The sequence below is a fragment of the Scophthalmus maximus genome, chromosome 9, assembly GCF_022379125.1.
Source record: "Scophthalmus maximus strain ysfricsl-2021 chromosome 9, ASM2237912v1, whole genome shotgun sequence".
Taxonomy (NCBI): Eukaryota; Metazoa; Chordata; class Actinopteri; order Pleuronectiformes; family Scophthalmidae; genus Scophthalmus; species Scophthalmus maximus.
This window is the reverse complement of record NC_061523.1, coordinates 5,575,108-5,602,505: the sequence shown is the minus strand read 5'-3', so window position 1 is coordinate 5,602,505 and position 27,398 is coordinate 5,575,108. Positions and strand designations below refer to the sequence as shown.

The following is a 27,398-nucleotide window of genomic DNA, read 5'->3' as shown; positions in this document are numbered from 1 at the left end:
ATATGCAAATTTTCACAAGTTTTCCATCGCATATATGTATGTACCCTGTCCCTGTCAATGAGAAACACATACACATTTGGTGTCAAAGTGAGTTGCAATGACGCAATATATTTAATATGTTTGTTGTATGATATCTTTATGGTAGTTTATCAAAATTTGGTTTGGTTGCATCCATCGTCATCACAGCATGATTGTGATTGGCCAGAGATAAGATTAGTCAGCATCCTTATGTGAGCTGGCGGGGCTTCTTCTCCTGCGATCATACACACACACACACACACACACACACACACACGCACAAACACACACACACACACAGGGTCAATTTTTATCACCCACATAATCGACAACACTGCAACAAGAGCTAAACCGGGAATTCAAGCATCAAATGTTCAATGACAATGGCGTATTTTATTTATATTTTAGTAAGAGCGTTGTGGCGACTAAATCAGCCCTGTCCCAAAAGGTCCTCACATTCCAATACAGAAAATTAAACATACACATTTGCCAAAGCAGCAACATCACAGTATCTGTAACATACTTATTTTTTACATAAGGGCAGATATTTGAAAGGACCGGAGTTGAAAATGCTGAACCACTCAACCGAAATAGAGCAAATGTTGAAATATTCAGGTATTTAGCAAAATGGTGTATCCTGCCTCTTTTCCAGCCATTTTTGCGTTTGACCAGCTCTGTAGCTGTGTCTGGATTTCCGTGTGCCATACTCGAGTGCCAGAACATTTCTCAGAACGTGGTCATGGGTTATTTATAAAAAAAAAATGGACTGCACCTCTGTAAACCTCTTGGCCTCCATCGCACCCACTGCGTACTGAGAAAATCAGATTGCATCAATATTTATATTGGATTTCACTACCCCTCACCTCGCTGTGACACATTTAATAAGTCCCGGTGAACTGTTGCACCTTCAGAATCAACATTATCATATTACCACCTCCATTATCTTGCGTCAGCTGAGAGTCACCTTCAGGAGACTGAGTCTGACGTCCTCTGGTTGCCCTGAGCGTCCCTCCTCCTGGCCACAGTTTCACCTGCCGTTCCTGAGAAGAGAAGAGAAACATGCCACGAGTGACATGCTGTAAAAAAAAAAATTGCATCTCTTTATACGGATTCTGGTAATGATCTAAAAAATAAAACATTTACCTTTGGTTTGTAATGGCTCCTTCCACTGTGACAGCTCTGGATCATCCGGTTGAGCATCATCAGACTTCTTGTAGTAATACTGTTGATCAGGAGGCCCGAACCGCTACACGCAGACACACAGTTAGTGCTTTGTTTAGCAGCAACACACACACACACACACACACGCGCACACACACGCGCACCTTGTCAGGCCACATGAAGCTGATGAAGAGAATCATGGGAAGTCCCACAGTGAACACGTAGATACCCCAGAGCCAGGGACGCTGGTGGGCGGCCAATAGCAGGCTTTCTATGATACCTGGCTAAAATAGACATAAACAAAAAGGTTATGAATACACACCTGTATATAGTATTTACTAACATGCTTTAACACACATGATAGACATAAAATGCACATAACATTGTTATATAAATCATATGACATCATGATTAATAATAGCATCATTACAAAATGATCACGTGAAAGAAAAAACGAGTATTGGACTTAAATGAGCGATATTGCACAACTGCGATTATGGGAATATTTAAAATGAGATATGAGGGGGGGGGGGGCATAAAGGCTACAGGGAGACAGTAGACAGCCATTTATAGATACAAACACTAGGTAGTGTTTGAGTACTGCTGCTGCAAGGAGAAACCACCAGGTGTTTGTTTGTTGCTAGGGGAAACACAGGTTTTCATATCATTATCACATTTGGAATGACTGTGTTGTATTATGGACCAGAGAGCAATATGTATCCATATTTGCTTGGACGTTCACTTTATTCTAATGACTGACTATTCATTAATTTTTTCAATCATATGCAAAAGAAATATGCTATTTCAGGATTTCATCCCATTACCTTTTGTTTTGTGAGCGTCCAGCGATGTCCTTGCACGATGTCTCTTTGTACTCCATTTTTTTTTTTTTTGTTCATGGCTAATGTTTATGTATATGCTCAATGTGTTTGGACATTGATAAAGATATTTAAAAAGTTAGGTCATGACAAAAGGACATTGCAATGAAAGCAGGTCTCACCTGCGCCGCGGCAGACACCGGTGTCACGCTGGCTGCCAGCGTCACACACAGCAACACACAGTGTGTGATCTCCATCTCTGAAACACACACACACATTCATACCACGTGCGCACGTTTACAGCCGTGCACAAAAAAACATCCACAGAGGAGGAATGTTTTTCTGTTGTAATCGGCGTGTCGCAAGAAAGATCAGGCCGAGAAAAAGAGATAAAAGACACAGAGAGAGAGGGAGAGGGAGAGAGGGAGGTGGATAAAGGCAGAAAGTCGTCCAGGGAGGGAAAGCAAACTTGGATGAGAGAAAAGACACAACAGAGGGAGAAGGAGGTAAAAATTATAGTAAGAGAAGAGAAGTGAGAGCAAAGGGAAAGGAATGGGTTTCTACCTTTTCATACAGGTGGCTTCTCACAGTCTCCAGGAGATCCTTTCAAAGTCACTTCCTGAAATCACAGGCTGCGCGATGTTGGACTTTGGCCCCGGGCCACTTGCTGACATGCCACATGTCTGACAAGGTTATTCACACAGAAACACAGGAGGAGTCTGCATTCATCAGGGCTTTCTGTCAGGAAGCCACTGCACATGGATCAGGCTCTATTGGAATCCACACCACGAACCTTTCATGAACATAACCAAGTAGTGTTGTTGCCTTAACTTTCTGCCTTTATGCCGGGAGGCCCTGAAGTCAGCGGCCTTGTGCAACGGATTGGCATCGCACAGTGGCATATGAATAACACGTACATTTCTTTATTAATTTTGCTATCAGAATGCTTTTGCCTTTATTTCACACCATTGAGTCTCTACCGACTGACATTGTGCAGAGACGTTTTGTCCCAACTCCGGTTATATGACACACGTAACGCTCAAAATGTGTAGACGTGATAAAATATGTCCCGATTGCAGTACAGCGTGATGTCGCATAGTTCACAGTGAGGGAGCAGTTGTGTTTGAAGCATTTATCATGCTCATGCAGTGGGCTTGACACAGTTTTGAATAGTGTTTCAATGATAGAGCTGTCCATATTTAATGAGGTCAAGAGATTTTGACACATTTTCAAAGCGATGAGAGTTCTTCAGAGACAAAAAACACATTTTTTAAAAATCATTACACCAACGCTTTCCCTTCAGAAGGTACAGTACAGGTTATCATCATCAGTAGTCAGTACGACAACCAAACGCGACGTAGCAAACATGGCGACTCAGACAGAAGTCGGGTCCACCTCATGTCACTATATTTAACTCATTCAAAGTTGACGAAAAAACATTGGTTCTTTGTTGCAGATGATTATACATATATGAACATATAGTTATGGACAATATATTCAATTTCTGTAAGAAAGTTCTTCTAAATATTACACACTGTAGCTTTAAGTCAATTCATTTTTTTAATCTATCAACGGAGGTATGTCTGAGGCGGAGAACACGGTGAGAGTGAGCTCGTTCATTGGTTCACCGCTTGCGCGTGCGTATTGTCACGTCTCCTGGAATTCCAAAGGTGGCGGGCAACGACATAACATAACATATTTTCTTTGATGTTTGCACTTTTAAAGCTTTTAAATGCCGCGTTTCATTTGGTTAGGGTCAGGGTTGTGGTTGTTAACATCAAATAACAACTTTTTTCGAACCTACCGAAACGAACAATATATTGTGATTACTACGATCAATCAAATAACCACTACATCCATCTCTCTTCTGTCGCTTTTCCACTACATTTTAATATCTGTGAGAGGAAAGGGAACGCACCGGGGCAAAAGGTGCAGATAATGCGCCTGTTTACGCTGGTTGACAACCCCCATTAAAAAAGACGAAGAAGAGCGTACAACCAGTCATGTTGCAATCTCTTATCTGGTTGTGGCCCAAGAACATGGCCTCAACCATATAGCTCTAATAAATAGTGCCAGAAGTTGAGTATTAGTCAATTTATATACAAGGAATTGGTGCATTTCCAGAGCCTTATTATTAGTAATCCTTTACTGTGTTACTGTACATTTCTTTTCTTTCAAATTGAAACAAACACTTGAATTTGTTTTTGATATCTGGATGGAATGATTTTTTTAAGTACTTTGACCTTCATCTTAGTCATGAAATATGCTATGAAAGGCCAAAAGTTTTTAAAACAGCTTCAAAAGAAAATACTGGTCACTGTCGGTCGACGACACACAAATTCGATCAAACTCATTCTATGGATGAGTGAAAAGTAAAACCACGTTTTGGTGTTTTGGCCGTGCGACATTTGCGCGTGTCCATCAGAGCCGGATGTTGATTTCACTGCGCACACCCTCGCCGCCAGAGGCGCTCTCGTCGCCGTCGGGGTCTGACAGGAAGCCGCTGCCTCGGGCGACTGTGGCCACGTTGTGTTCGACGGCTGTGATCCGCTGCTTCATGCGCAGCTGAGAGGAGTTGAACTCGCTCTGCAGGCGAGCCAGGCACGTCTGGAAGCAAGGTGATCGTCGCTTGTCATCATCAATGCAATGACGGTGATAGGTGCGACAGCAGTGTGGGAGTGGTGAACCGATGGTACTGACCTGCAGACGATCCACACTGGTCTCCAGCCGCTCCACTTTCTCCTCGAGCTCCTCCCCCTCGGACACGTTCACTTCCTCCAGAAGCCCCTCCTTCCGCAGGATGTCCCGCCCCCTCTGCTCCAGCTGGGCCCTGGCGTGGGGGAACTCTTGAAGTGCCTCCGTCAGGTCTTGTTTGGAAAGGCAGAACAAGTCCGAGTAACCCAGACTCTGAATGTTAGCTGTCCGTCTGTTCCCCATCTTGCTGCCGCTGATGTTCAGGATGCTGATTTCACCGAAGCTGCTCCCCGCAGTCAGAACAGCTAACTGGGTGACTCCATCCTCCCCCACCACTGCTAGGTGGCCATCTTTGATTATGTACATCTCCTTACCCACATCTCCCTTCGGGGGAAAAAAGAAAGACAGAATATATCGGCGAGGGAAGTTGGTTATATTGTAAATCGTGAATAATGTAACACATCAATATTGACATTATTGCTTTTAACTTTAACCTAACTTCACTAAACTTTCAATGAACTCAACCTTGGACACATTTGGCCTCTATGCGAACCATAGATATGAACTGATGGGAAAAAAGATATTGCCAAATATCCTAATGGTGTATTTGGCCTCAAAAGGATTTAAAGCACAAAACAGAACAATGTGCTGCCATCCCAGGAATTTTGTAGATTCTCACACTGATAATAATGGAACTTGTGATAGTCAGAGGAGAAAAAAATCTTTTTTAAATTTTTTTAATGTTTTTATCCAAAAGGAAAGGTCTTCATTCAAATTGTAAGGTTAAAGACCATGCACCAAATTGGATGCGATGCACAAGTCCCATCACAGACTTTTTACCATATGCAAAATTTGCATTGCAATTAATGTTATCTGACCTTTGAACATTATATCTAATATTCATGTAACCAAATTCCCACTGGAGCGTCTATGCCTGGGATGGGATGTTGGCCATGTAATTGCAACATTCCTGGCTCAAGTCGGGCTTGTCATTGTCAATCTTTTCCTGTCATTCCCCTCCTGACTGCTGTCTAAAAGTGAATAATAGATAGCAGACAATAATAACAAAACAATAAAAGAAACCCTTAGCCAAGATCCTACTGTTGTGCTATTAGTGAGGGCAGCTGGTCTGGTGAAGCCAGAGAGAACCAGGAATGTAATACATGTGACAATGGAACCCCGAGTGGGTCTGCATATTAAATTAAAGACTTCACACAGACATGGCAGGTGGAGTGTCCTGCAACAGTACTTATAGAAACATTAGAAGTACAACAACTGACCTTCCTACATATGAAGTCTCCAGGACTGAAAACCTGTGGTCGAAGTTTTAACACCAACTCCACCAGGAGGCTTGCCTCACAGTCCTGGAAAATACGCACCTACACAAACACACACACACACACACACACACACACACACACACACACATGCAAACAACAGTTTGATGCTTGATCGATTGTATTGGCTCCGTCCATTCATTCACTTCTACTGAAGTCGGAAAGACAAACTCAAGCATGTATTTCCTGTTCTGCTTCAATCTCCAGCGGTCAGAGTTCAAAGTTCAATGTTTAACTTTGAACAAAGTTTAACTTCATAGATGTGCTTGAGTTGATCGGCCAATAGGAACAATGGTGTTCTGGCCATCACCTTATTTAGCACATTTTCAAACCAACCTACAAACTAACACTGCTCGCATGGAAAAGTAATACGTCATTTCCTTTAAAATGATATCTCGAGTTACCGTTAGGTAACTAAAACATGTAACTTTTGATCATAATATCTACAAAAACGTACCCTGCCTTGAAAAGACAAGATGAGCATAGAAGGGATTTGAGTTTGGTCCCGCTGAATTAATATTCACGTCAATGATGTCATCGGACCTTGCAGGGGGAGTCCAACACTGCACTTAAAATTGTGTGTGGGTGGGGGTTAGTGTCCATACAACACAGGTTGTAGGATATTCATGGTGGTGATTATCATTCATATCCATACAACCTGTGTGTTTAGGATTACATTCTTTACCACAGCACACAATTGTTTAGGACAGTATAAAGTTTTTATAGATATAGCCTCAAAGTTCCTCAGATTGATAAATTTAACTTTGAAAAGTAAAATTTTTACTGCCGGGGGAGCATACCCCGAGACCCCCCTAATGAGTTTGTACGTTTGAAACATTTGTCAATAATCTAAATACAAAATTCAGTAAAATGTGTTAAAAAAGATACAGTCGTTTTTAGACAATCTAAAGGAGTAATATCTTTTTGGGGGTCTGTAGGCTGCAATGATTATTTTTTCCCTGATCACAAGGCCTAGAAAGACTAATTTCAAAAGTTCACTTATTTATTGGGAATATGTTTTTGCACTTTTATTTTTCAATTCTATTAATTTGTTAAATATTTAGTTTTTTATTTAATTATTTGGCTTTATTTATCGACCGTATTGTGTGCAAGTTTGCTGCTTTTATATGTTGACTTTATTATTTATTATTATTTTGAATACTTGCAAGTTTCTTGACTGCTTGAATTTAAGTATATTTTACTAACATTATTTTCAAATTAAGTAAGAGGTTTGTTGTTAATTCATTTGTCCATCTTTTTTATTTGTGCGTGTGTGTATGATCATTCAGTTACAAGTAGTGTGTGTGATTTTGGGGCCACAAACAAAATCTTGTTTGGGGCCACCAAAATCCTAGGGCCGGCCCTGGGTGTCATTACCTTCTTCAGTGTGTCCAGGTGAACATTGATAGCAATCTCTGCTCGCAGTTTATTGGGCAGGCTCCTCAGCACTTCCTGTTCATCTATTGTCTTCTGATTGGTCCAGAGGTAGTCGAACCAGTGAATGACGCGTTGCTCGAGCCCCTTGCTGACATGCCTGAAGTGCATGTAGTGCTTCAGTGAATCTACGCGGCCCTGAAAGGTTGCCCTCGTCGCGTTCATGTTGGAGATCATGGATCCAACATTTCCCACAATGGAGGCGAAAATCAGGACACCAATCTGTAACAGAAATAGTTTGGGACGTTATTAGCTGTATTAATACACTGAATGAGCAGAATCTGACTTCCTTGGACATTTGATGAAGGAGAATGTCAGCTAAGGTTGCACCAGTGCTAGAGACGTACCAGAAAGTCAAATATCAAGAACAGATATTCCTCATCTCTAACAGGAGGTGGTGTCTCTCCAATGGTGGTCAGTGTGAGGGTTGACCAGTACAGACAGTATATGTAACTCCTGCTCAGGGAGCCAAACTCTGGGTCTGAGCCATTGGGATAAACCCAAGAATCAGTGCCCAGGCCCAGGACCTTGGAGAAGCTGTAGTATCCACAGGCATTCCAGTGGATAATCACCAGGATGTACAGGACCAGTTTACAGATGCGGAAAGCGTTGGGGTAGCCCGTTCGGGTTTCTGTACGCTCAAACAACTCAAAGAGACGTGGCAGGCGCAGTAGGCGGTTGAATCGGAGGAGAGGAGTGTAGCCGATTCCAACCGTCAGATACAGGAGGTCAGTTGGAAGGATGGAGCAGATGTCAAGTTTACACTGCGAGGCGCGGACGTAGGCCTCCCTCAGGCGGCGCACGTCTTTCACCATCAAGCCTTGATCCAAGAAACCTTCGCATACAATATGAGAATAAAGAAATGGGAAATTGGTTTGAATTAAAACAAAAGTCCAGGTAAAGGTTTCTCATCAAGCATTTTTGTGTAGATGGTCCAATTTCGGGTTCTTTCAGTACCCGTATGGAGGCGAACAGCAATATCCAGGATGTAGACTCCATCACAGACGTAGTCCAGCACCAGCCACACTAACACGTTCCTCATCTGCAGCTCATCAAAACAGGCCCTACAGATAAAAATACAACATACAACACTCAACACTCGAGCAGGAAAACAGAGCAGCCCGTTGTACCGAAAAGCTGTGCCCCCTTTCGGACAGTGCACCTTACATTGTAATAGAGGGAGTGCTCCATGTCGTTGCAGTAACAGCAGTTGCTGTACCAAGATTAGCACGTTCGCTAAGAATGTACCACTACTGCTGAATGTTTTAGATAATGCCAAAGCTCTCGGAGTAACACGTGCAATGTCATTTCCATAAATCAAGTTCAACGTTATAATCCCAAAGAAGCTGATGAAGGACAAGCAGCCAGCGACGTGTTTCAGACGATTCAGATAGCTACATCCCAGTTCTATTCTCTCAATCCGACATGGGGTGAAGTGTGTACAATGTCCGGCTCAGCTGATTCGGACATTGGCGCTCACACATACAGCTCCTCCGTGATGGGGGCAGGATAAGTTCACGGCTGCAGTGCATGTGCGAAGGCAACTGATGAGAGCTGTGCCAGTGAAGGGCAGTACAACCAAAACACTGGGCTGAAAGACACTTAAAATGCTACAGAGAACTCGTTTTTTTTTGGCTACATGTCTACGTGACTGGCAGGTGACTCAGTCTGTCCATTTGCAGCGTCTCCCAGGCCCAGGGGTGAGGTCGAAATTCTCCTTCCTATCTGCTATTCCTTGTCCTCAGTGTAAAACGTCACGAGGTCAAGGAAAGGTATTAATGAGGACTGATCGGACTTAGGAAAAGGCCAACAGCGCTGCTCATAGAACTGACTCGACTTTCACTAAACTACGTCATCACACGACAGCGGATGTTGTTGACGTGCGTCTGTCGTGGTAAAACTACAAATTTCTGAAGATGGACTGCAAAAAACGCAGCGGCTCCATCAGCGTGTTTCAGTGTGTTTTACCACCGTTTGACATCAGATGTAAATGATTCATATGTGACAGTAACTTACATGATGACGTGCGTCCCTTCTGGGTCATATTCATACTCTTCTTCTACTTCTTCTTCGGATTAAATCGTTCACGTTCGTGCATGGTGCGTCACGTTAAATATCGCTGCCGCAATGAATTGTGGGGCGTCTATATCTCCTGTCCTTTCGCATAGGAAGGTCCAGTGTACCCTATGCTAAAGGAGATAGGAAAGGAAGCATTGAAGCTCCTTTCCTATGCATTTAGAGAATCTGAACAGCTCTTATCATGGCTGCTGATCAAATACTTTCGGGTCACTTCAAGATTTAGGAAACTTCCTAAGCGAATTTGACAATTCGACCTCACCCCAGATATTGGATTTTTGCCTCCAGAAATTGGCAAACATTGCAACTGGTAAATCTAATACCACATTTCTGAGCATTCATTCACTGAACAATACTGTACAGGTGATACAACAATCGCAGTGCCCATTTTTCTTTATACAGTGTTGGAGCTGACGCAGAGTGGTAGTAGGGGTCAGTGGTCGAAGTATAGGATCCGTACACAGTTCGTTACCAACCTGACAACTAACATGGTCCAGTTGTAAAAAACTGCAGCACCAATCACCATCAGCCAGTGGTAGTATGCATCGTCAGATGGGGATAAGACCAGGATATTACACTTCCTCCTCCTGACAGACAAAAGGCAGTTGTGTCAGGTGACATTTTTAAAGTGTACAGCATTTTGTCAGGGTTTTTTGGTTTGACCTCACCTGCGTCTGGTTCGTCTGTTCTCACCATCTGCATCAGAGCCAGCGTGACTGTGGCTGAATCTGCTGGGCGGGCCCTGCGTGTCCATGTGGGCGGGGCCTCTGAAGCGCTCCAGGAAGGAATCCGGTCGCTCTGTCTCGTCAGCCAAACTCTTCTGAGCCCATTCTCTCAGAGTCATCACCATACTAACTATCCTGAAGACGAGAAGACGGACAAAAAGCACATTTACATTCAAGCACAGTATAATCACACAAATCATAACAGGGGGCACCGTCATAATGATGGCCATATGATGTCATACCTGGAGAGAGCGCCTCGCCCGCGAACAGAATTCTGGGAGTTAACGTCTCTCCTGTCAATGGCCGCCATTCTCTGTAGCTCTGAAGAAGTGTCATCACACATCGACTGTCCTCTACACACCACAATTACATGAAAGGAAGAATTCAGGAAGCGTTATCTACAACAAAGCACTTGTGTATTATATGCTGAATCAAGTGGACTTGCAAAAGGGAGGACCAGCTTGGTGAACTAAGTGACTCTGGGAGGAGTAAGACAGTTTTATCTACATTGATGAGCTAATTTTTTTACAATCTTAAAAAGGTGAAACGTCGCCTTACCCACCAGTTATATGCAATATATGATGTGAAAATAACCTGTGATTCCATCATTCCAAGAGTCGGCAGCCTCCTATAATACATAGTGAAGCCCACGGTGGCACGGTGCATTGCGGCCCCGTTATGGAAAAGACTTGTGCCAGCAAACAGTCCCTTTGTTGACATTATGTTGAAATAGCAGAGGATGGTTTCGATCCATCGACCTCTGGGTTATGGGCCCAGCACGCTTCCGCTGCGCCACTCTGCTCTCACAGTATGTGCTCCGGGTGAGGCCCGTGATTTGTCTGACTTTAAATAGATATCTTATTTCTTACGACAGTATATGCAAAATCAAGTGGACATGCAAAAGCTAGCAAAATTACATTTTTCACACCGCAACTTTCGAGGTGTCAATTGCTGGAACCAGTGGTACGTGTCGACATCCATAGCGACATAAACAAGAAAGAGTATTGCCTCTGAGCGCAAAGTGACTCGAAGAGCTGGAAGATAAGATTTCTCTAAATCTTGCAGAGTCAAATAAAAAGAAAAAGATATCCAATACTTGATCTGACAAAATCCTGTCACTCCACTTTTGGTCAAAAAGCAAAGCGGTTTCCATTGGGAGCCGACTCTGACGCTCGCGAACGTCCATGGAGGCAAAGTGCCTCATCCGCCCGGTGATGGAAAAATCAGTCAAAGACAAATGTGTGATTTGTAGAGATGAGATACAAAATGCACATCCCGTGAGATGGTGGAGTCCAATCGCAAGCCTTGGAACACACTCTGGTGGTACAAGGAGGGCTTTGGCCTTCGACTACCGGTGACAAGGGTCTGTCAAAAAACACGTGGAACCCGAATTATCAGTTGTCAGATCTATACGGAAGACAGGGTATAAAAGCAGACCACAGTCTGTTCGTGGCAATGTAATTAGCAGAGGATGGTTTCGATCCATCGACCTCTGGGTTATGGGCCCAGCACGCTTCCGCTGTGCCACTCTGCTCTGCTGTAGCTGCAGAGGTGTGGAACTCATGTGTCTGATTTTAAACGGATGTCTGGGCTCCGACAAGCATGTGGACTACACAGTAAATCAAGAGGAGCTGCAAGAGGAGGGGCCAGGTTGGCAAACTGTACATTTTGGTAGATCTAAAGAGAAACAATGCATCTACATGAATATGTATGTCAACAAGACACTAATATTAACATTCAATTTACAATTAGTTTTCTGAGCCCCGAAGAAAAATATGACATTCAGGCTTATGCTTATCCTTTTGTTGTACTTCTGTATATCTGACTTTTCAGCTCTAATATAATTAAAATATAATTTAGTTTACCTGCTAGGCTGGTACTGGGTAGTAAGGTGTGTGGTGGGTTTGTCTTAGCTTTTTCAGTGAAAACAGTTGCTTAAGCCTGCTGAGAGTCATGTGACTGAACCAAGACAATACTACTAAAACGTCCCTTAGTACTGAATGATACTGCAAAGTCATTAAAAAGATTGACCTACTGCAGGTGACTCTTACAATATCAACCAAAGCCCTTTCTTTCTGTCCTTGATGATGATTGGTTGTTCAGGTCACAAAGCTTTTCAGGTAGGCCAGTGGGTTATGGATATTCTAGTGATTTATGATTCATTTAAGGCTCAAACTAATTTTTAGAGCTCGAGCGCCGACAAACAGGAGGCTGGAGAAGGCCCTCTTGTTTTGCAAAGGATTATTATTATGTGTTGTCACTATTTTTAAATGTATTCTCATAAGATGAAGTTATTTCATTTTACACTTCACATGTGATTTCCTATAGCTGCAATAAAGCAAAATCAAATAAACGTATTGTCTGTTCGCGCGCGTGTGTGTGTGTGTGTGTGTGTGTGCGTGCGTGTACCTGCTGAGTGTGCTGTCAGCTCGGTCACCACTCTCCTCCTCTGTCCATGTTTTCACAGACAGCCTGTGTGAATCCTGTACTGGACCGGTCATACTACACGCACACACACACACACACACACACACACACACGCAAACACACACACACACCGCAGGGAGATTCGAGTCATTGATGACAGAATGAACCAAGCACATTACAAACAGACAGAAACAAACACACACACCAACGTAGCCAATTCAAGAAACACACACACACACACACAGTCATAATACAAACTAGTGATGCCACACACGCACAATAAAAAGCATGATACCACGTACACTCATGTCAGAGAGCTGGAGAGCCTCATGCAGACTGAACCAAACATACACGACAAACAACTCAGGACTGGAACCACGGTCAGAAAAGGTGGGTCATCCGGCAGGAGGTCATCCTGTATCAAACATCGCCAAGGAAACCAGATGGCATAGCAACAGGCTGTATAATAGTATACGGCAACAGATCATACGAGATGTATACGAAAGATGGACGTGATATGTTCAAAGACAAACCTGATCAATTTCCCGAAGCCCCCACTTCAGGTCATCAATCCATCGGATCAGTTCACGTCTTTGGTTCAGTTGAATCCCGTCCGCTTGTCTGTGCATGTCCTATGTATCATCCTATTTATTCAAGTTCACAAGACACCGATCACAAACCACTGACAAGTAATCAAATGAAGGGAAGGGGTGGATGGACGGAGTGAACAAATGTGATGGATAAAAGGAATGATCACATGGTATGCGACAAAAGCTTAGTTTAAATTGCAAATTGCGTGTGTGTGTGTGTGTGTGTGTGTGTCCGTCCCCTTTCACCAGCAAGCTCATCTGAATTCAAGAGCTTTGTTTGAAGTGGGCTCTGAACTCCTCCGTGTGTGTGTGTGTGTGTGTGTGTGTATTCTCCTGATTACTGAGAGAGAAGTGTTTTCACGTACACACCTGCACATGTGAATTGGGGCGGAATTTCCTTTCAGCTTTGTTCCAGAGATGGATTTTATCCATCATATTTTAAATCATCGCGTTGAGCCAAGGGATAAACCAGGTTTAGATGGCATGCATTACACTGAGAGCTCCATATGTTTATTCCTAATTTACCATAATGTAAGTATTCCTTTGTGACTGAGTGTCACATGAGTGACAATGTGCACATCCAGCGAGCTCGACAGCTTCCTCTCAACACTGATTGCAGCGACACCAATATCATATCATGTCATACCAATATCATTTCATGTCGCTAATTTGGCATAGTGACGGCCTGACAATAGCACTGTTAAATGCAAATGAACATAAAGACACTCATACATAAGACTATATCTTTCTATTGACATGGGCAAAAGTGACTCTTTTTTATTTGAAATGTGTTGTTCGTAGACACAAACTCACAGAGCATTATCTCCCAGTTTTTTTTCCCCCTTTTAGACCTTCTGAGGATTTTAGCATCTTTCAGCTTGTTGTTCAAGCGGCAAACCGTCGTGACGTAATCCTTCGGTTTTGCACGCTGACGTTTTGAAGCCTCGTGTTTACCATCTTGGGTTTTTTTGCAACCAGAAGTAGGAGCGGGGGGTGGATTCTGACTGAGAGCTCATCCACTGCACGTCCAGCCCAATGTATAACGTGCTTTCCTCGTCTGTTTTACACAATTTTTTAAACTATGATACAATTTACAATACAGAATTTTCTTTACAATTTCCACCCCATTTACTGATAATAATGAAATATTTACATCATCCCAGTGGCACACTGGAGACTCCAAACAGGACAGACAAAGAACAAAAGGAAGCAGAAATCAGAAGGTGAACAATAGTTGGAAAAATGCTTTTATTAAACATAATTGATCTGATTGTACACACTGACTGTCCTAAGTATTGCTGGCATGTAAAGCAATGTGGGTTTTTTTGCATACAGTGGCAATCCAAATGACCCGTTAGTATAAACAGCTGATTGGACACTGCTTCACTGAGAAACATTTTGGATAATATATGATGACTGTGGTGTGTAATTGGCAGCAGCAAAAAAAACCCAGATAACTTATTAAACATATCAACATATACAGCCGCAGCATTAAAAACAAAATATAATATTTTATATTTAATCACAATGTGTCTTTGGATGTCTCTTTAGCAACTGAAATCATATTTCAATGATGGCTGTTAAATCAGCAACAGTAGAGTCACTAAATGTCTCTGTTCTGTCCCTGTGTGGATAGTCTACGTCTCCGATGATAGGAGAAGGGACTGCTCTGACTCGAGGTGACATCTTTTTTTCTTTTCACATTAAAGGTGTTGCAGAGACTATATTTCAGTAGCAGCAGCCTAAGACATGATACATTTCAACGTCAACAATTTAGAAGGTAAACTGCTGCATAGACAAACAGAATAAACTCTGTTTATATCGATATTTATTTATTTTATTTTTTTAAATAGGAGCACTATTTCTTTAGATTTTTTTAGATTTATTTAAAATTAATTAATTAATTTCTACATTTAAGGGACCTTTACTTTTCAATTGGGATGCAAAGTTTAGATATTCATTCCAATTAATGGAAACATTTATTGTATTTATACGTTTTAGTAGGACTATCTGCATAAGGGGTAAAAAGCAAACTTGGACCATTAACCATATAGCTTGAAATTAGGACCCTCGACGAAACTGAAATTTAGTGATGATTACAAGTATATAACATCCATTTATTGATCTAATCATTCCCTTAAAACCTCGATCGCAACAGCATTAATGAAAAAACGTTAATGAACACAGCTTTGGTCATATTTATTAAAAAAAAAAAGGCCAAACGGTATTCAGTAAAGAATATTATGGCTTAAGTTCAATGAATGCTCGTACTGTGAACTAGCCAGCACATTGGAAGATACAGCAGAGCCTGGAGGCAGTGACACGGGGGGGATTCTGAGGAAATGTTCCCCATGTATCATGGCTTTTTACTTTTGAAGAAGCAAAACATTTTTTTCCAGTTTATTAGGGCAGGATACGCCAGTCAACAGCCTAGATTAACACACTCATTCTTATTTTCATATCATAGCCCCACATTACTGAAAAACTGTCGGGAACATCCGAATTACCCTCAGAGGATCCCTGTTGTTTGTGTCATTGTGGCCAAATGTTAATTTCTGTGTGATGATAGTTTGACGCGGCATATATGAATAAAGTGGCACTTTTTTTTATTTTTGCTAATGCAGATTAATCACGTACAAAGAACAAGACAACATATCCACGTTCCCTCTCGCATCCATTCAAACGGGCACACGGTCAGTCAGTGTGTGTGTGTGCGCGCGCGTCTCCTCTAGGCCCTCTTCATTCCTCTTCCCATCAGACAGGCGAAGATGGTCATCACCATTTTGGGGTTGACCTCAACCAGGTCGTCCGGCAGGGCGTAGACTTTCGCCCCGATCTTCCTCGCCATGGAAACGGCGTACCTGGTTGCGGGGGAAAGGCACGGTTACGACGACGAAGGCAAAGCAGTGGATCTACGATATGTCACCTTCAAAGTTGCAACCGTGAATGATCACGTTTTGTTGAGAAATTGAAAAAAAAAAAAAAAAAAGTGGGGCAAATGAAATACGACACACACGATTGGCTGCCTGAAGCATATGCTTAAGCATGCTCAGGTTCCATACACTGATGTAAGGACACCCTGTAACAGAGCGACTCCAAAGACGGACACAGTCGGAGAGAGGCGGGTGGGGGATTACTTGGCATTGTCCAGTTTGTCCTCGTCTGACAGTGTTCCCGTTCGAACCAGCTCAAAGTTCACACTCTCCGGCTGGATCGAATCAATCAGGTCCAGAACTGGAATACTGGTTCCAATGGCTTTGTCCTAAACAGAGGGACACACACATTACACATGCATGTACATACGCCGCCGCATTACACAACTGGCATTCACCTACTAGTGATAATACAAAAATTGCATCTTTGGCAAAGATTACAAAGAATAAAAACAGGCCGAAGTGAAACTGACCTTAAAGCTTTTGATAGATGAACTCTTGCCGGCCTCCGCCAACGTCTTGTTGACCCATGAAACGATCAGATCATCTCCGGCAACCTCTCCGTGTCCAAGGTCTTCGAGAACATTTAAGGTGTACCTGCAGATGTTCAGACGCAATGTGGGAACATCAACGATTAAACCACATCAAATTGCGCACACACACCCTCCTGGTGGCAACGCCTCTCGGTGGTTTCTACTGTAAACAGGGGACGCTATGGTGAGATCCCCGGTTCGCTGTCGCCTCTCGCCCTGATTGTCACCGGGTTTGATTTTTCTCTGTGGCTTCTCTAAAAGGAATGAGCAAGTTGGAAAAGATGTGTGGTTGTCATGAATGGTCTGCTGAGGGAACACCATGGTCCGCCCGAGGACCTGCCAATATTGTGCGTAGTGAATTTATTCTGCAAAGCACAAACTGCGAAAACACGGGAGTCCGACGGGTTGACGGTGTCTCTGTTTGTTTAAGGTAATTCCCGATGTGATTAATTCAAGTTTGACTATTAGGAGTCAGTCACCTCCTCATCAGCTGCCACACCAGAGCCAGGGTGAGAGTCGCGTTTCCATCGTAGAGGTCCATTCCCCCGATTCCCACCAGAGAAAAACCGGCTTTCGCCTTACCCAGCTCCACAGCGTAGTTACAGTTCTCTATCTGTCGATGGAACGAACACACACACACACACACACACACACACACACACACACACACACACACACACACACACACACACACACACACACACACACACACACACACACACACACACACACACACACACACACACACACACACACACACACACACACACACATAAAGAGGTATATGTGTACTCACTTGTAAAAAGCTAGTGTTTAATGGTGTAGGTGTACTGTAACTATAGTAACTGTAGCCCCCATTGTTACAGGTATAAAACCTGTGAAGAGGCATATTGTATATGTTCACGAGGGATTTCATGAAAATTGAAGGTTTGTTGAATGAAGTTTCAGGTGGAAAAGACTTTTCTCTAACTTTTCTGGACAAACGCCAGAGGACTTGTGATAGTAGCGTGTGCGGTTTTACCTTTTTTAAATGCCCTCCTCCTACCGCTTTGAACGGAGGCATGTTGACTCTGTGGTCCCAGTCCACTGGCACCTTTATCCTCTCATAAAGCTGGAGGATCACCATGGCGTCCTGCAGGTCGCTGCGTTACCACAGGACACGTCGACGTATTGAGACATTGTGCATGACAACGACGTACAGCAGTGTGGCAATGAGCAGTTAAAAAATACCAGCCACAGCGGTTCACTTCAGACATAAACACACTGACCCATAGATATGGTGAACGTGGGGCTTGACTCCGAGAGAGTTCATCCAGTTCCTGAACGTTTTCTCCTCCCTGGTCTCACCTTGGGGGACAAAAAACGGTTTTTACTCTACTTCTGAACCTGCTCGTGCGAGGGTGAAGTGTGCGAGGTCTGTGCGACCAAAGGGGATGCTTCTTTCGCGCTCACCCTCCACAGTCCAGTCTTGGTTCTCTGGTTTGGTGAGTGCCGGGTGCTTGTTGAAGAGCGTGGCCACGAAGGCCATGTTGAGCTTGGCGTTACCGCACACGACATCGGTAGCCGTCACAAACTGCCGGCAGCCGAGGCGCTCGGCCTGTTGGAGCATGCACTCGGCTCTCTTCGTGAGATCCTTCTCCTGGTGACACACGCAGACAAACGCAGATTTTGTTGGGGGGGGAGGGGGCGACAACAGGCATTCGGGTCACAGAACCTCATTCTTGCGTGATGACTCCAAACGTTCCCTGTTCATGACTATGTACTTGTCAGTCCAGTCACTAATGGCTGGACTGACATATTACACTGGCTGAAAAAAACAGCACCAACAGGAAATCAAACTTTAAACCAAAAAATTCCAAATAAAATACTGTATGTGTACAATATATACTAGACAGTAAACAGTATATAGTAATCACTATGTGGCAAGTCATTGGCTGAGTTTCACAAGCGGGTTAGGGGTATTAAAGGGAGAACAAATCTTGAGGACAGCAGTGATATTTGGCAAGATTAAGCTGTCATACTGTAAAAGACAACTTTTGCCCGTCACATGAAAAATACTAGCTATGAAAAAGAGCAATGAGAAGGATTAAAAACCTTGCCTACACTCGGGATGACAACCGTGATTCTAATATAGTCCTGCAGGAAGCGGGAAGAAGGAGAAGAGGGAGCCAGCTTCCACTATCGGCCTCTGAGGCTGCAGCTAGATGAAAAGCATTCGCTAGGTTTGTCAGGCTCAGTTCCAGTGAACTGTATATTTGTGCGTATGTAAACGGTAAACATATAAGTCACATTCACACACATTGCTGATCGAGTGAGGCCCAAAAGTCAGTACTGATTCAGGACGTAACGCCTGACCAAAATAAATGAAACGTACGATGGAAAGCAAGTGCTTTAGACTTTGCTGCCTTATGATGAAACCTTGCGTATTCTTGCTGTTTTTGTTACTAATCTATTTATTGCGCCGTCAACTCACGTAAACGCCGGTCATGTCGACCTGGACCTGCGGCACGTCCTCTTTGCTGCCGTCCGGAGCGATCTGCTCAAGCAGGTGGAAGTAGGCCTTGGAGTCCTGCACAGAGACAAAGGGCACACACACACATGCTCACATGAGACCTGGTCAAACACAGCGAACCACGCCGATTATTACTCGCCACCACAAATGTCAAGTATTACGCAACATATCTTTTTACAAAAGCGGAATGTTTGACCAGTTTAACCAATCACAGGAACATTTCTTTATTACCTTGATGTCCCCAGAGAAGTTTGATATGGACATGCCCACTTTCTTCAAATGGAAATTGGCCCAGCGCAGCAGCAGCTCCTCAGGACTGAGCTTCATCAGATCTTCCAGACTCTCGCCCTCCTCCAACAACGCCGCAATGGCTGTGCACACAGAGCTAGTCATTATTCATTGTTAGTTTTGACCGTGAAGCAAACGTGGAGGTGGACAAGGAAAAACAGAGAACGAGAGAGAAGTGGGGAATGACATGCGGCAAATGGTTCGGGAGTCAAAGCAGGGATTTGCTGCACCCATCCCTTCTGCGACCTACCCATTTAACCCCTTCACGTCTTTATAATCTGACGTCGAGGTCATATTATCAGGAGAAGTTGGTCTGTGTCAGCGCAGGACTTTTACAACTAGCACTACTTTTAAAACATCCAACATGCACACGCCTGGATAAGTGTGTGTGTGTGTGTGTGTGTGTGTGTGTGTGTGTGTGTGTGTGTGTGTGTGTGTGTGTGTGTGTGTGTGTGTGTGTGTGTGTGTGTGCACTCACACGTACCTTCGTTGCGGCTCAGCTCGATATCAGCAAACAATCCGATCTTGATGATCTGCCAGAGGAGGCCGAGCACCAGGTGAGGTTTCCCCTCCTTGAGATCTTGAGCCCCGATGTTGACGACCTGGCAGCCGATGGCCGAGGCGGAGTTCAAAGCCAAGTTCAGATTCTCCTGTCGGGCGAAAAAAAGTACTTTCAGAATAGTAGAACAGCTGACGATAGAGGCAAAAGTTAAGGTCAGATTCTTACAATATAATGCATATTTTGAATTTCCACGATGCAATTTCAAATGTGAAGGTATGACTACATTTTTAAATGGACTTCATGATTGCTTTTTTTTTTTTTCGAAGTTCCTAGAATTAAAGTTATCGACTGTTTAACTGGCTTAACAGTGGACCGACCTGCGTGGTGAAAGGAGTGAGTTTCTTCTTATTGATGGTTCTCTCATCAATGGTGTCGGGGACAGAGAGGTTGATGAGTTTACTGCAAAAACAAAAAATGAGAAAATCATCGCACATAGCACACAGAGAAGAAAAAAAAAGAAGATTTAAGTTAATGGATGAACAAATCCAGAAAAGGTCAAAGTCAGTGGTGATAAGACTGACGAACAGATGAGCTGAGTGTTTGGAAGGGAAAGATTTTTGCCAGCTTGGCGTCACGTGGTTAATTGGATATGGTTATGGGTTTACCAGAGCAGGATGCCGTCTGCCACGGCTTCGAACAGGGCCGGCGTGTTGGGGTTGATGGGCAGCACGCGTGCGCAGTCGGGGTCGTCCTCCATGGAAGAGTTGATGTAGTTGGCGAAGGCGAAGCGCTCCTGCTCTGAAAAACAGTCAAAACCAGCGTCACTTCCCCTTTTTCGGGGCAAAATCTGTCACAGGTACATTCTGAGCTTGGCGGCGGTGAATACAGCGGGCGGGGGAACCCGTTCATAGCACTCTATTATATTATATATATTATATACTCGAAGATGAGACAAGTTCGTCAGCTTGACCAACCAGAGATCGAGTGTTGAGTTCCTTCACTGGAGATCTCGCTGGTGCCTCCGATGGCCACGATGCCTTCTTTCTTGTTGAGCGCTTTCCTGAAACCCTGGGCCATTTTGTCATCCTTCATCTCCTGGAAAATCTGAAGGCGCGCGCGCGCGCGCGCGCACACACACACACACACACACACACACACACACACACACACACACACACACACACACACACACACACACACACACACACACACACACACACACACACACACACACACACACACACACACACACACACACACACACACACACACACACACACACACACACACACACACACAGTATTAGTTTGTCCTTTTTGTCTTCCTTTCATTCAGTTCAGTATTGAAAGGTAATTCAGGCTTCAGATATTTACAGTTCAACTATAAATGTTACTGCAAAAATAATAATTTTTTTACATAAAATATAACCATAAATACACCTTTTCCTCGACATTGTTTATTCTGTAAAAATCTAAGTTTTCATGCACGTGGGCAAATGCTGATACTGATACGTCTGCGCAAGGCCCATAATGGCCGATATAATATCGACAATCAGGCGGTTATTGTATTGTAATCCTGTCTTTTCACAGGTACACGTGAGCGTGAACACATTTTCCCCCAGACCGCCCTCCCTTCACCGGCTGCCTGTAGGTTTTATGATTGATTTGAAGATTTTTTTTTATGTTTGCCTACAGGTCATTAACATGGGCTGGCTCCCACCCATCTGTCTGACCTCGTCACTCAGATCAGCTGACCAGTTGCTTCTGGTCGTCCCCAGGTCGAGGTTGCCTCTGCACGTCCGACTGGCCCCTACGCTTCCAGTTTTTTTTTTTTTAAATCCCGTCTTAAAAACACATTCTTGATTCCTTGGCTTTTAACTCGATGCAACGATTCTCCTTCCCTGTCTTTTGTCTGTGAAACTGGTCCGGGTGTTTAAGCGTGTAGAGCTTTGTGTTGTTTTGTTGTGTTTTTCCCTCCACTTAAATGTGCTCCATGAATACATTTGAGTCCATTCGATCGGTCGGGCTCTAATCAGTAGTCGAGTTATTTCATTTGTCAGTTGAATGTCAGTCAGACTTCAAGTTAGTCAACATTTGCATGATAGAAAGTCCATTTTAGTGAAGTTGTCGGTGAGTCAGTCAGTCAAGTCAGTCAGTTGGTTAGTGTTACCTACAGCCGAGAACTCTTCAAAACTGATGCGGCTGTCTTTGTCCCGGTCCAGCCTCTGCAGGAGCTCTCTGATCTGGTAGCCAGCCAGAGGACGGCCCACCTCGTGGAAGAGGCTCCCGAGCTCAGAGGCGCAGATGTACCCGTTGCCATCCACATCTAGAGAGGAGCGGTCGCAGACGCAGGAGAGACGGGGACAAGGAGGGAAAACAGTCGTTTGATTTAGAGCCCACGTATCTCCTCTTCATGTTCACACATGTTCATCATTGTCATCTGTGCATCTGGAGCAGCTTCCTAATGCTGCGTTCCAGTTTACTTAAGTCGTAAGTCGGGCTTATCGTTCCAGTAGGATCTCGGAACTCGGAATTACGACCTCCGCGTGGGGAATCGCAAATGGGACGCCCTTGAGAGTCGGAATGACGACTCGGGAGGTCGGGAAAAAAATCACCGCCCCAACTTCCGAGGAAAACTGGAACGCAGCATTGTAACCCTGGTGATGTCACCAGGATGGTCTGACTAATCAGCTGCATTGTGGGATGTGTAGGATCTGGCATTTTCCGGAGCTTAACCCATACTGGGGGACTAAAAGTCAGGACATTGCTGCCTCTGCCGCTTTCATTTGACTTCTTTTGTTTCCTCTTGTTTCTTGCAACTTCACAGAGGTGCAATACTGAAGTGGAGAAGCTCTCGGATTGATTAAGATGAAGCAAGTTAGGATCGACTGCTCTGCAGTACTTTCAAGCACAAGAGCCAAACCGCAGGATTATTTCTGTCCAAAGTTAACAAAATCCATCTGCCAGCGATGTTTTTTAAACTGTACAAAAATTGAAAGTCAATTTACAATTGTATCGGCATAAGATATTTATTTTTTTACTTTGTTTTTTTTGGACAGAAGTAGGCTATTTGTTTCCAACCTTTATGCTTAGCAAAGCAAACCGTCTGCAGGCTCCAGCTTCATATTTTAATACACAAATATTCAGATTTTAAAACACACACACTTTCTGATACTCCTTTAAGAGATAACTGAGGGGTGGGTGCATGAAAGGATTAATCTCTCTCCCAAAAATCTGTCAGTCAGGTGTCTCCACACACACACACACACACACACACACACACACACACACACACACACACACACACACACACACACACACACACACACACACACACACACACACACACACACACACACACACACACACACACACACACACACACACACACACACACACACACACACACACACACACACACACACACACACACACACACACAACATAAGGACATATGTCTGTCAGCTGACTTAGCCCCACTTCAAACGTGACTGACTATTTTTACTCACCCACTTTCTGGAAGCCTTCCCTGATCTCCTCGATCTCCTCAGCGCTGACGTTCTTCGACATACTGAAACCTATGAAGTGGTGCAGCAGAACAACGTTTTCACTTGCCAACACTGACACATAACGGTTGAGTTACCGTCGGGCTACCTGCAGTGCATTTATTGAACTGAGACGAACCGCGTCACTGTTACTCATGCACCGTTTGTCGGAGAAAAAGGATCTCTGGCAGTGTACGTCCATCGCAGTCGGCAGGATGAAGCGGTTTAAAGATGTTACATAGTCTCTCTCATGAATCGTTTTATATCACACGTCCTACAGGGGATTTTTTTGGGGGGGGGGGGGGGGTCTTTGAAGAATCGGCACCCAGCCAAACATATCTGAGCTGTGTCTACTGGTTGACAGTTATTCCTTTGAGGATCAAAACATCTGAGGCCTCGGGGCTCTGTTCGCCGGGTCTTTGAGTGACGACACGTTGGTTCCCCTCTCGGGCTCGCGTCGGCCTGGAGCCACGCTGCGGCTCTGCAAACAGCGCGGCTCTCTGTTAGGTCAGCGACAGCAGCTGGGTCTATTATACAAAAGAGCCACTTGGCATTACAGTTGCATGAGCCCAGAGACCCCTCGGACATCCAATAGACTCGTGTAGATTCCAGTTGCTGTAATATGATTCTATAATGGAGGGAGGCCATAGAAGATTTGTATTGTAGCTTGTGTAGACAGCTATTTATATTACAACTAATGCATGTAGACATTTTAATAGCCCTTGATAGAAAAAAACGGATATGATCCACATAAGCCTGCTCGCAGGTCTTTTCTCTCTGCAGCAGGAAGCTCTCGGTCTCTCTCTCTCTCTCCCTGTCAGGTTAAAATCTGAATATTTGTGTATTAAAATAGCTGAGAAATTGTTGCGTTTAAATCTACAGTAGCTGAAACGTTAAAGGGTCATTTCACCCAAATGGCATGAAGAAAAAAAAAAATCACACTTTCCCACTTCCAAATGGCAATCCCAATGCTTCTATTCATAATAAGGGTAGCAGCTGATGATTGTTTTCACTATCATAATCGATTAGTTTGTTTGGTCCATAAAAAGTCATAAAATGGTGAAAAATGTCGATCCTGTTTCCCAAAGCCGAACACGATGTTTTGTTTTGCCTGCACACAAAAGATATGAAGTTCACTGTAATAGAGGAACAGAGAAACTATTCACTATTCACATTTAGGAAGCTGAAATCAGAAAACTTTTGAACATTTTCCCCCCCATAAAAACTTGAACCGATTAAATCGATTATCAAAATAGTAGGCGATTAATTTAGTAGTCGATTAATCCTTGCAGCTCTTTTCATAATAACTAACTATGGACGCACGTAGCTATGGCGACAATATTGTTTTTTTTCTTTTACTCTTTTTTGCAGCTCTGTCAGCCAAATACAGTACTGGTGAACGATACACTGCCACTTAAACCGTCCACACACCTCTCTGTGGACATCTGAATATGTGGCCATCTAATTTCAAGCAAAGTCATGAACACCAGCGTTCTTTTTCTGTCCATACATCTTTTACATGGGGGTGGTGGAAGCAGCTCAAATCAAAAAAAACGTCCCAATAACGGATCCTTTGCCCCAAACCAAACGGGCCAGTGAAATGAGGAGGCCGAACGCCTTATGCTTTTGGCACGCCGAACCCTTCGGTGACAGTAAATCTGCTGAGCTCTCGAGCCGCACTTCCAGCAGCAAGACGGGGGCCACACTAGGTCAGACGACATTGTAGAAAAACATTAGCCAAGATATACAGGCACAGTAATGAGAGATAGGGAGATGAGCCTGTACTGGATGTGATTTAGCCTGAGAGGGAGAGAGAGAGAGAGAGAGAGAGACAGAGAGCTTCCTGCTGCAGAGAGAAAAGACCTGCGAGCTCAATGTGAGCCTTGAAAACATGTGTTGGGACTGAGAATATTTCGAATAGTTTTCCTATGCAGACATCCGTTATCGTACAGATATTGGATTTTACAAGAAGAAATCCAGATCTGATCTTTGCAAGCATCCGCTCGTGCCTTTGACGAGACAGATTTGTGGAAGAGTTGGGCCTGGGAAATCGCCCCAGGAAAAAAAAAAAATCAATCAAATATCCGCGCTTACAGAATTCACTCCCGATCTCTGTCCAATCTGCGACGTGTGCCGTGGCCGCGTTGCAGCGCTGGCCAATAAACAAATGGGCTTCACCTCAGCACGCACATGCAAAACACGGCGGTTGCCACGTCAGGCAGGACGGACGCACACAAACGCACACGGGTGTCGCCCATGCCTCCACAAACGCTTGAGGCAAACCGACTCCGAAATGCCGGCCAATCTATTTCCTGTGGTTGTTTGAATAATGAATGGGGATGCATTGTACTTCATTCAAAACGGGGTCGTATACACAGTCAGACAGTATCGTGCACCTTAACGTCAAGGATGGCTTGAATTTTGTTAAAATCTTATATTTAAGATCTCCGAAGACATGACTTTTGAGTGTTTTTACATGTCGTCGTTGCGACCTGGAGGTTTTTCAGCGTGGAAAGAGCTGTTGTGCAGACTTTTTGCATCAGGGAAGGGGATCAGAATTGTTTACGGCCACCAGATGTCTCTACTCCGGGGAGAGCGGCCCATCTTAAGGCATGTCCTCGCCAAGGTCTCTCATCAGAAGAGGAGGAGGAGGAGGAGGAGGAGGTTAGAAGTCTGTGTTCATATCAATCACGCCATCACAGTCTAGATTGCATTGCACAACATTAACAAGTTGAATGATGTTTGGTTCAAATTGACACGACGTGGAATCCGAATTGCACCGCACTTATTCGACTCTGAGATTCAATTTCCCAGTTTCACCATCAATCAAATATATGTAGTGCATCGGACAGTAACACTCGTATCATATCTAATAATTCCTTGTTGGTCTAACATTGATTCAATGAAACCGTGTTGACTGGATGGTGTGCGTGTGTGTGCGCGCGCGCGCGCCTGATGGACCCTCTCTCTCACGCGCACGCGCACAGACAACGCATTTCTCACCAGCACTCATCCTGACACATGGCTGCTGCTGCTGCTGCACTGTCAACCTCTCTCTAAAGTCTGTCATTCCCATTTGAAGAACAAAATATATATATATATTTCAAATAGTAAAATATCGTTATTCATAACATTTTCACAAAAACGAAAACAAAAAAAAGTTTTAAAATCGCCTCTGCACATTTGACTGACGTTTACAGGAAAGTTTGTGTCGGAAATATTACAACAACAACAAAAAAAACGAAACGTGTCTGCATGTCCAAAATACAGCAACACAACCAACAAATCACTGCGCATTTTGTTTTTTTTTGGCGAATGTTCTCATATTTATCTGAAAGCATCCTCGGATGATGGTTGACTGTGATATTCAATTATTCTCTGCTATTCTCTGCCCCTCGGTCACACGAGGCTTCCTCCCCCCCCCCCCCCCCCCCCCCTTCTCTTTCTGCGATGTGAACGCTCCTTCCTCTTACCTGAGGACCGCTGGTGCAGGTCAGTCGAGTCGGCCTCCCTGTGCTCCTCTGTCCCGTTTTCTACGGCTGCCACCGCCCGGCGGAAGAGAGAAGCGCCCCGCCCCTCCGCGCCACTCCTTCGCGAACCGAGCTTCCCCCGCCCCCCCGGCCGTCAGCAGTCAGGTCTGTCCACTGAGCACTGGGGGGGGGGATGAACTGCCTCAGGGGAAACTGGCATTTAATATTGTCTAGGCGTGTTTCATCAAAAATATCGAATGAAAATTAATATATATATATATATATATATATATATAATAGAAAATTGAAAGCTACAATTATTCTATTGATTCGTTC

At 44.0% G+C, this 27,398-nt stretch overlaps 2 protein-coding genes and 1 non-coding gene across 3 annotated transcripts; all 3 read right to left on the bottom strand.

The window, feature by feature from the left end:
* Positions 1-75: 75 nt before the first annotated feature.
* cnga2a (cyclic nucleotide gated channel subunit alpha 2a) lies at positions 76-13,374 on the bottom strand. The gene is made up of 16 exons (XM_035650815.2): positions 13,224-13,374; positions 12,673-12,765; positions 10,506-10,616; positions 10,207-10,398; positions 10,015-10,125; positions 8,420-8,526; positions 7,810-8,297; positions 7,406-7,684; positions 5,972-6,070; positions 4,698-5,075; positions 2,562-4,604; positions 2,180-2,256; positions 1,344-1,463; positions 1,162-1,264; positions 983-1,058; positions 76-253 (listed from the first exon to the last, which is right to left on the bottom strand). The coding sequence occupies exons 2-11, from the start codon at positions 12,762-12,764 to the stop codon at positions 4,419-4,421; spliced, it is 2,043 nt and encodes a 680-aa protein (XP_035506708.2). The 5' UTR covers position 12,765; positions 13,224-13,374; the 3' UTR covers positions 76-253; positions 983-1,058; positions 1,162-1,264; positions 1,344-1,463; positions 2,180-2,256; positions 2,562-4,418.
* Positions 10,994-11,065, bottom strand: trnam-cau. Its single transcript has one exon. It is a non-coding gene; the product is annotated as a tRNA-Met (tRNA).
* Positions 13,375-14,514: 1,140 nt separating the features above from the next.
* On the bottom strand, positions 14,515-27,153 carry LOC118319644 (plastin-3). Its single transcript, XM_035650179.2, has 16 exons — positions 27,066-27,153; positions 23,557-23,625; positions 22,222-22,373; positions 21,023-21,152; positions 20,714-20,846; positions 20,426-20,507; positions 20,031-20,196; positions 19,490-19,629; positions 19,220-19,315; positions 18,199-18,385; positions 18,015-18,093; positions 17,768-17,888; positions 17,226-17,359; positions 16,687-16,810; positions 16,418-16,542; positions 14,515-16,141 (listed from the first exon to the last, which is right to left on the bottom strand). The coding sequence occupies exons 2-16, from the start codon at positions 23,615-23,617 to the stop codon at positions 16,009-16,011; spliced, it is 1,863 nt and encodes a 620-aa protein (XP_035506072.1). The 5' UTR covers positions 23,618-23,625; positions 27,066-27,153; the 3' UTR covers positions 14,515-16,008.
* Positions 27,154-27,398: the final 245 nt, after the last annotated feature.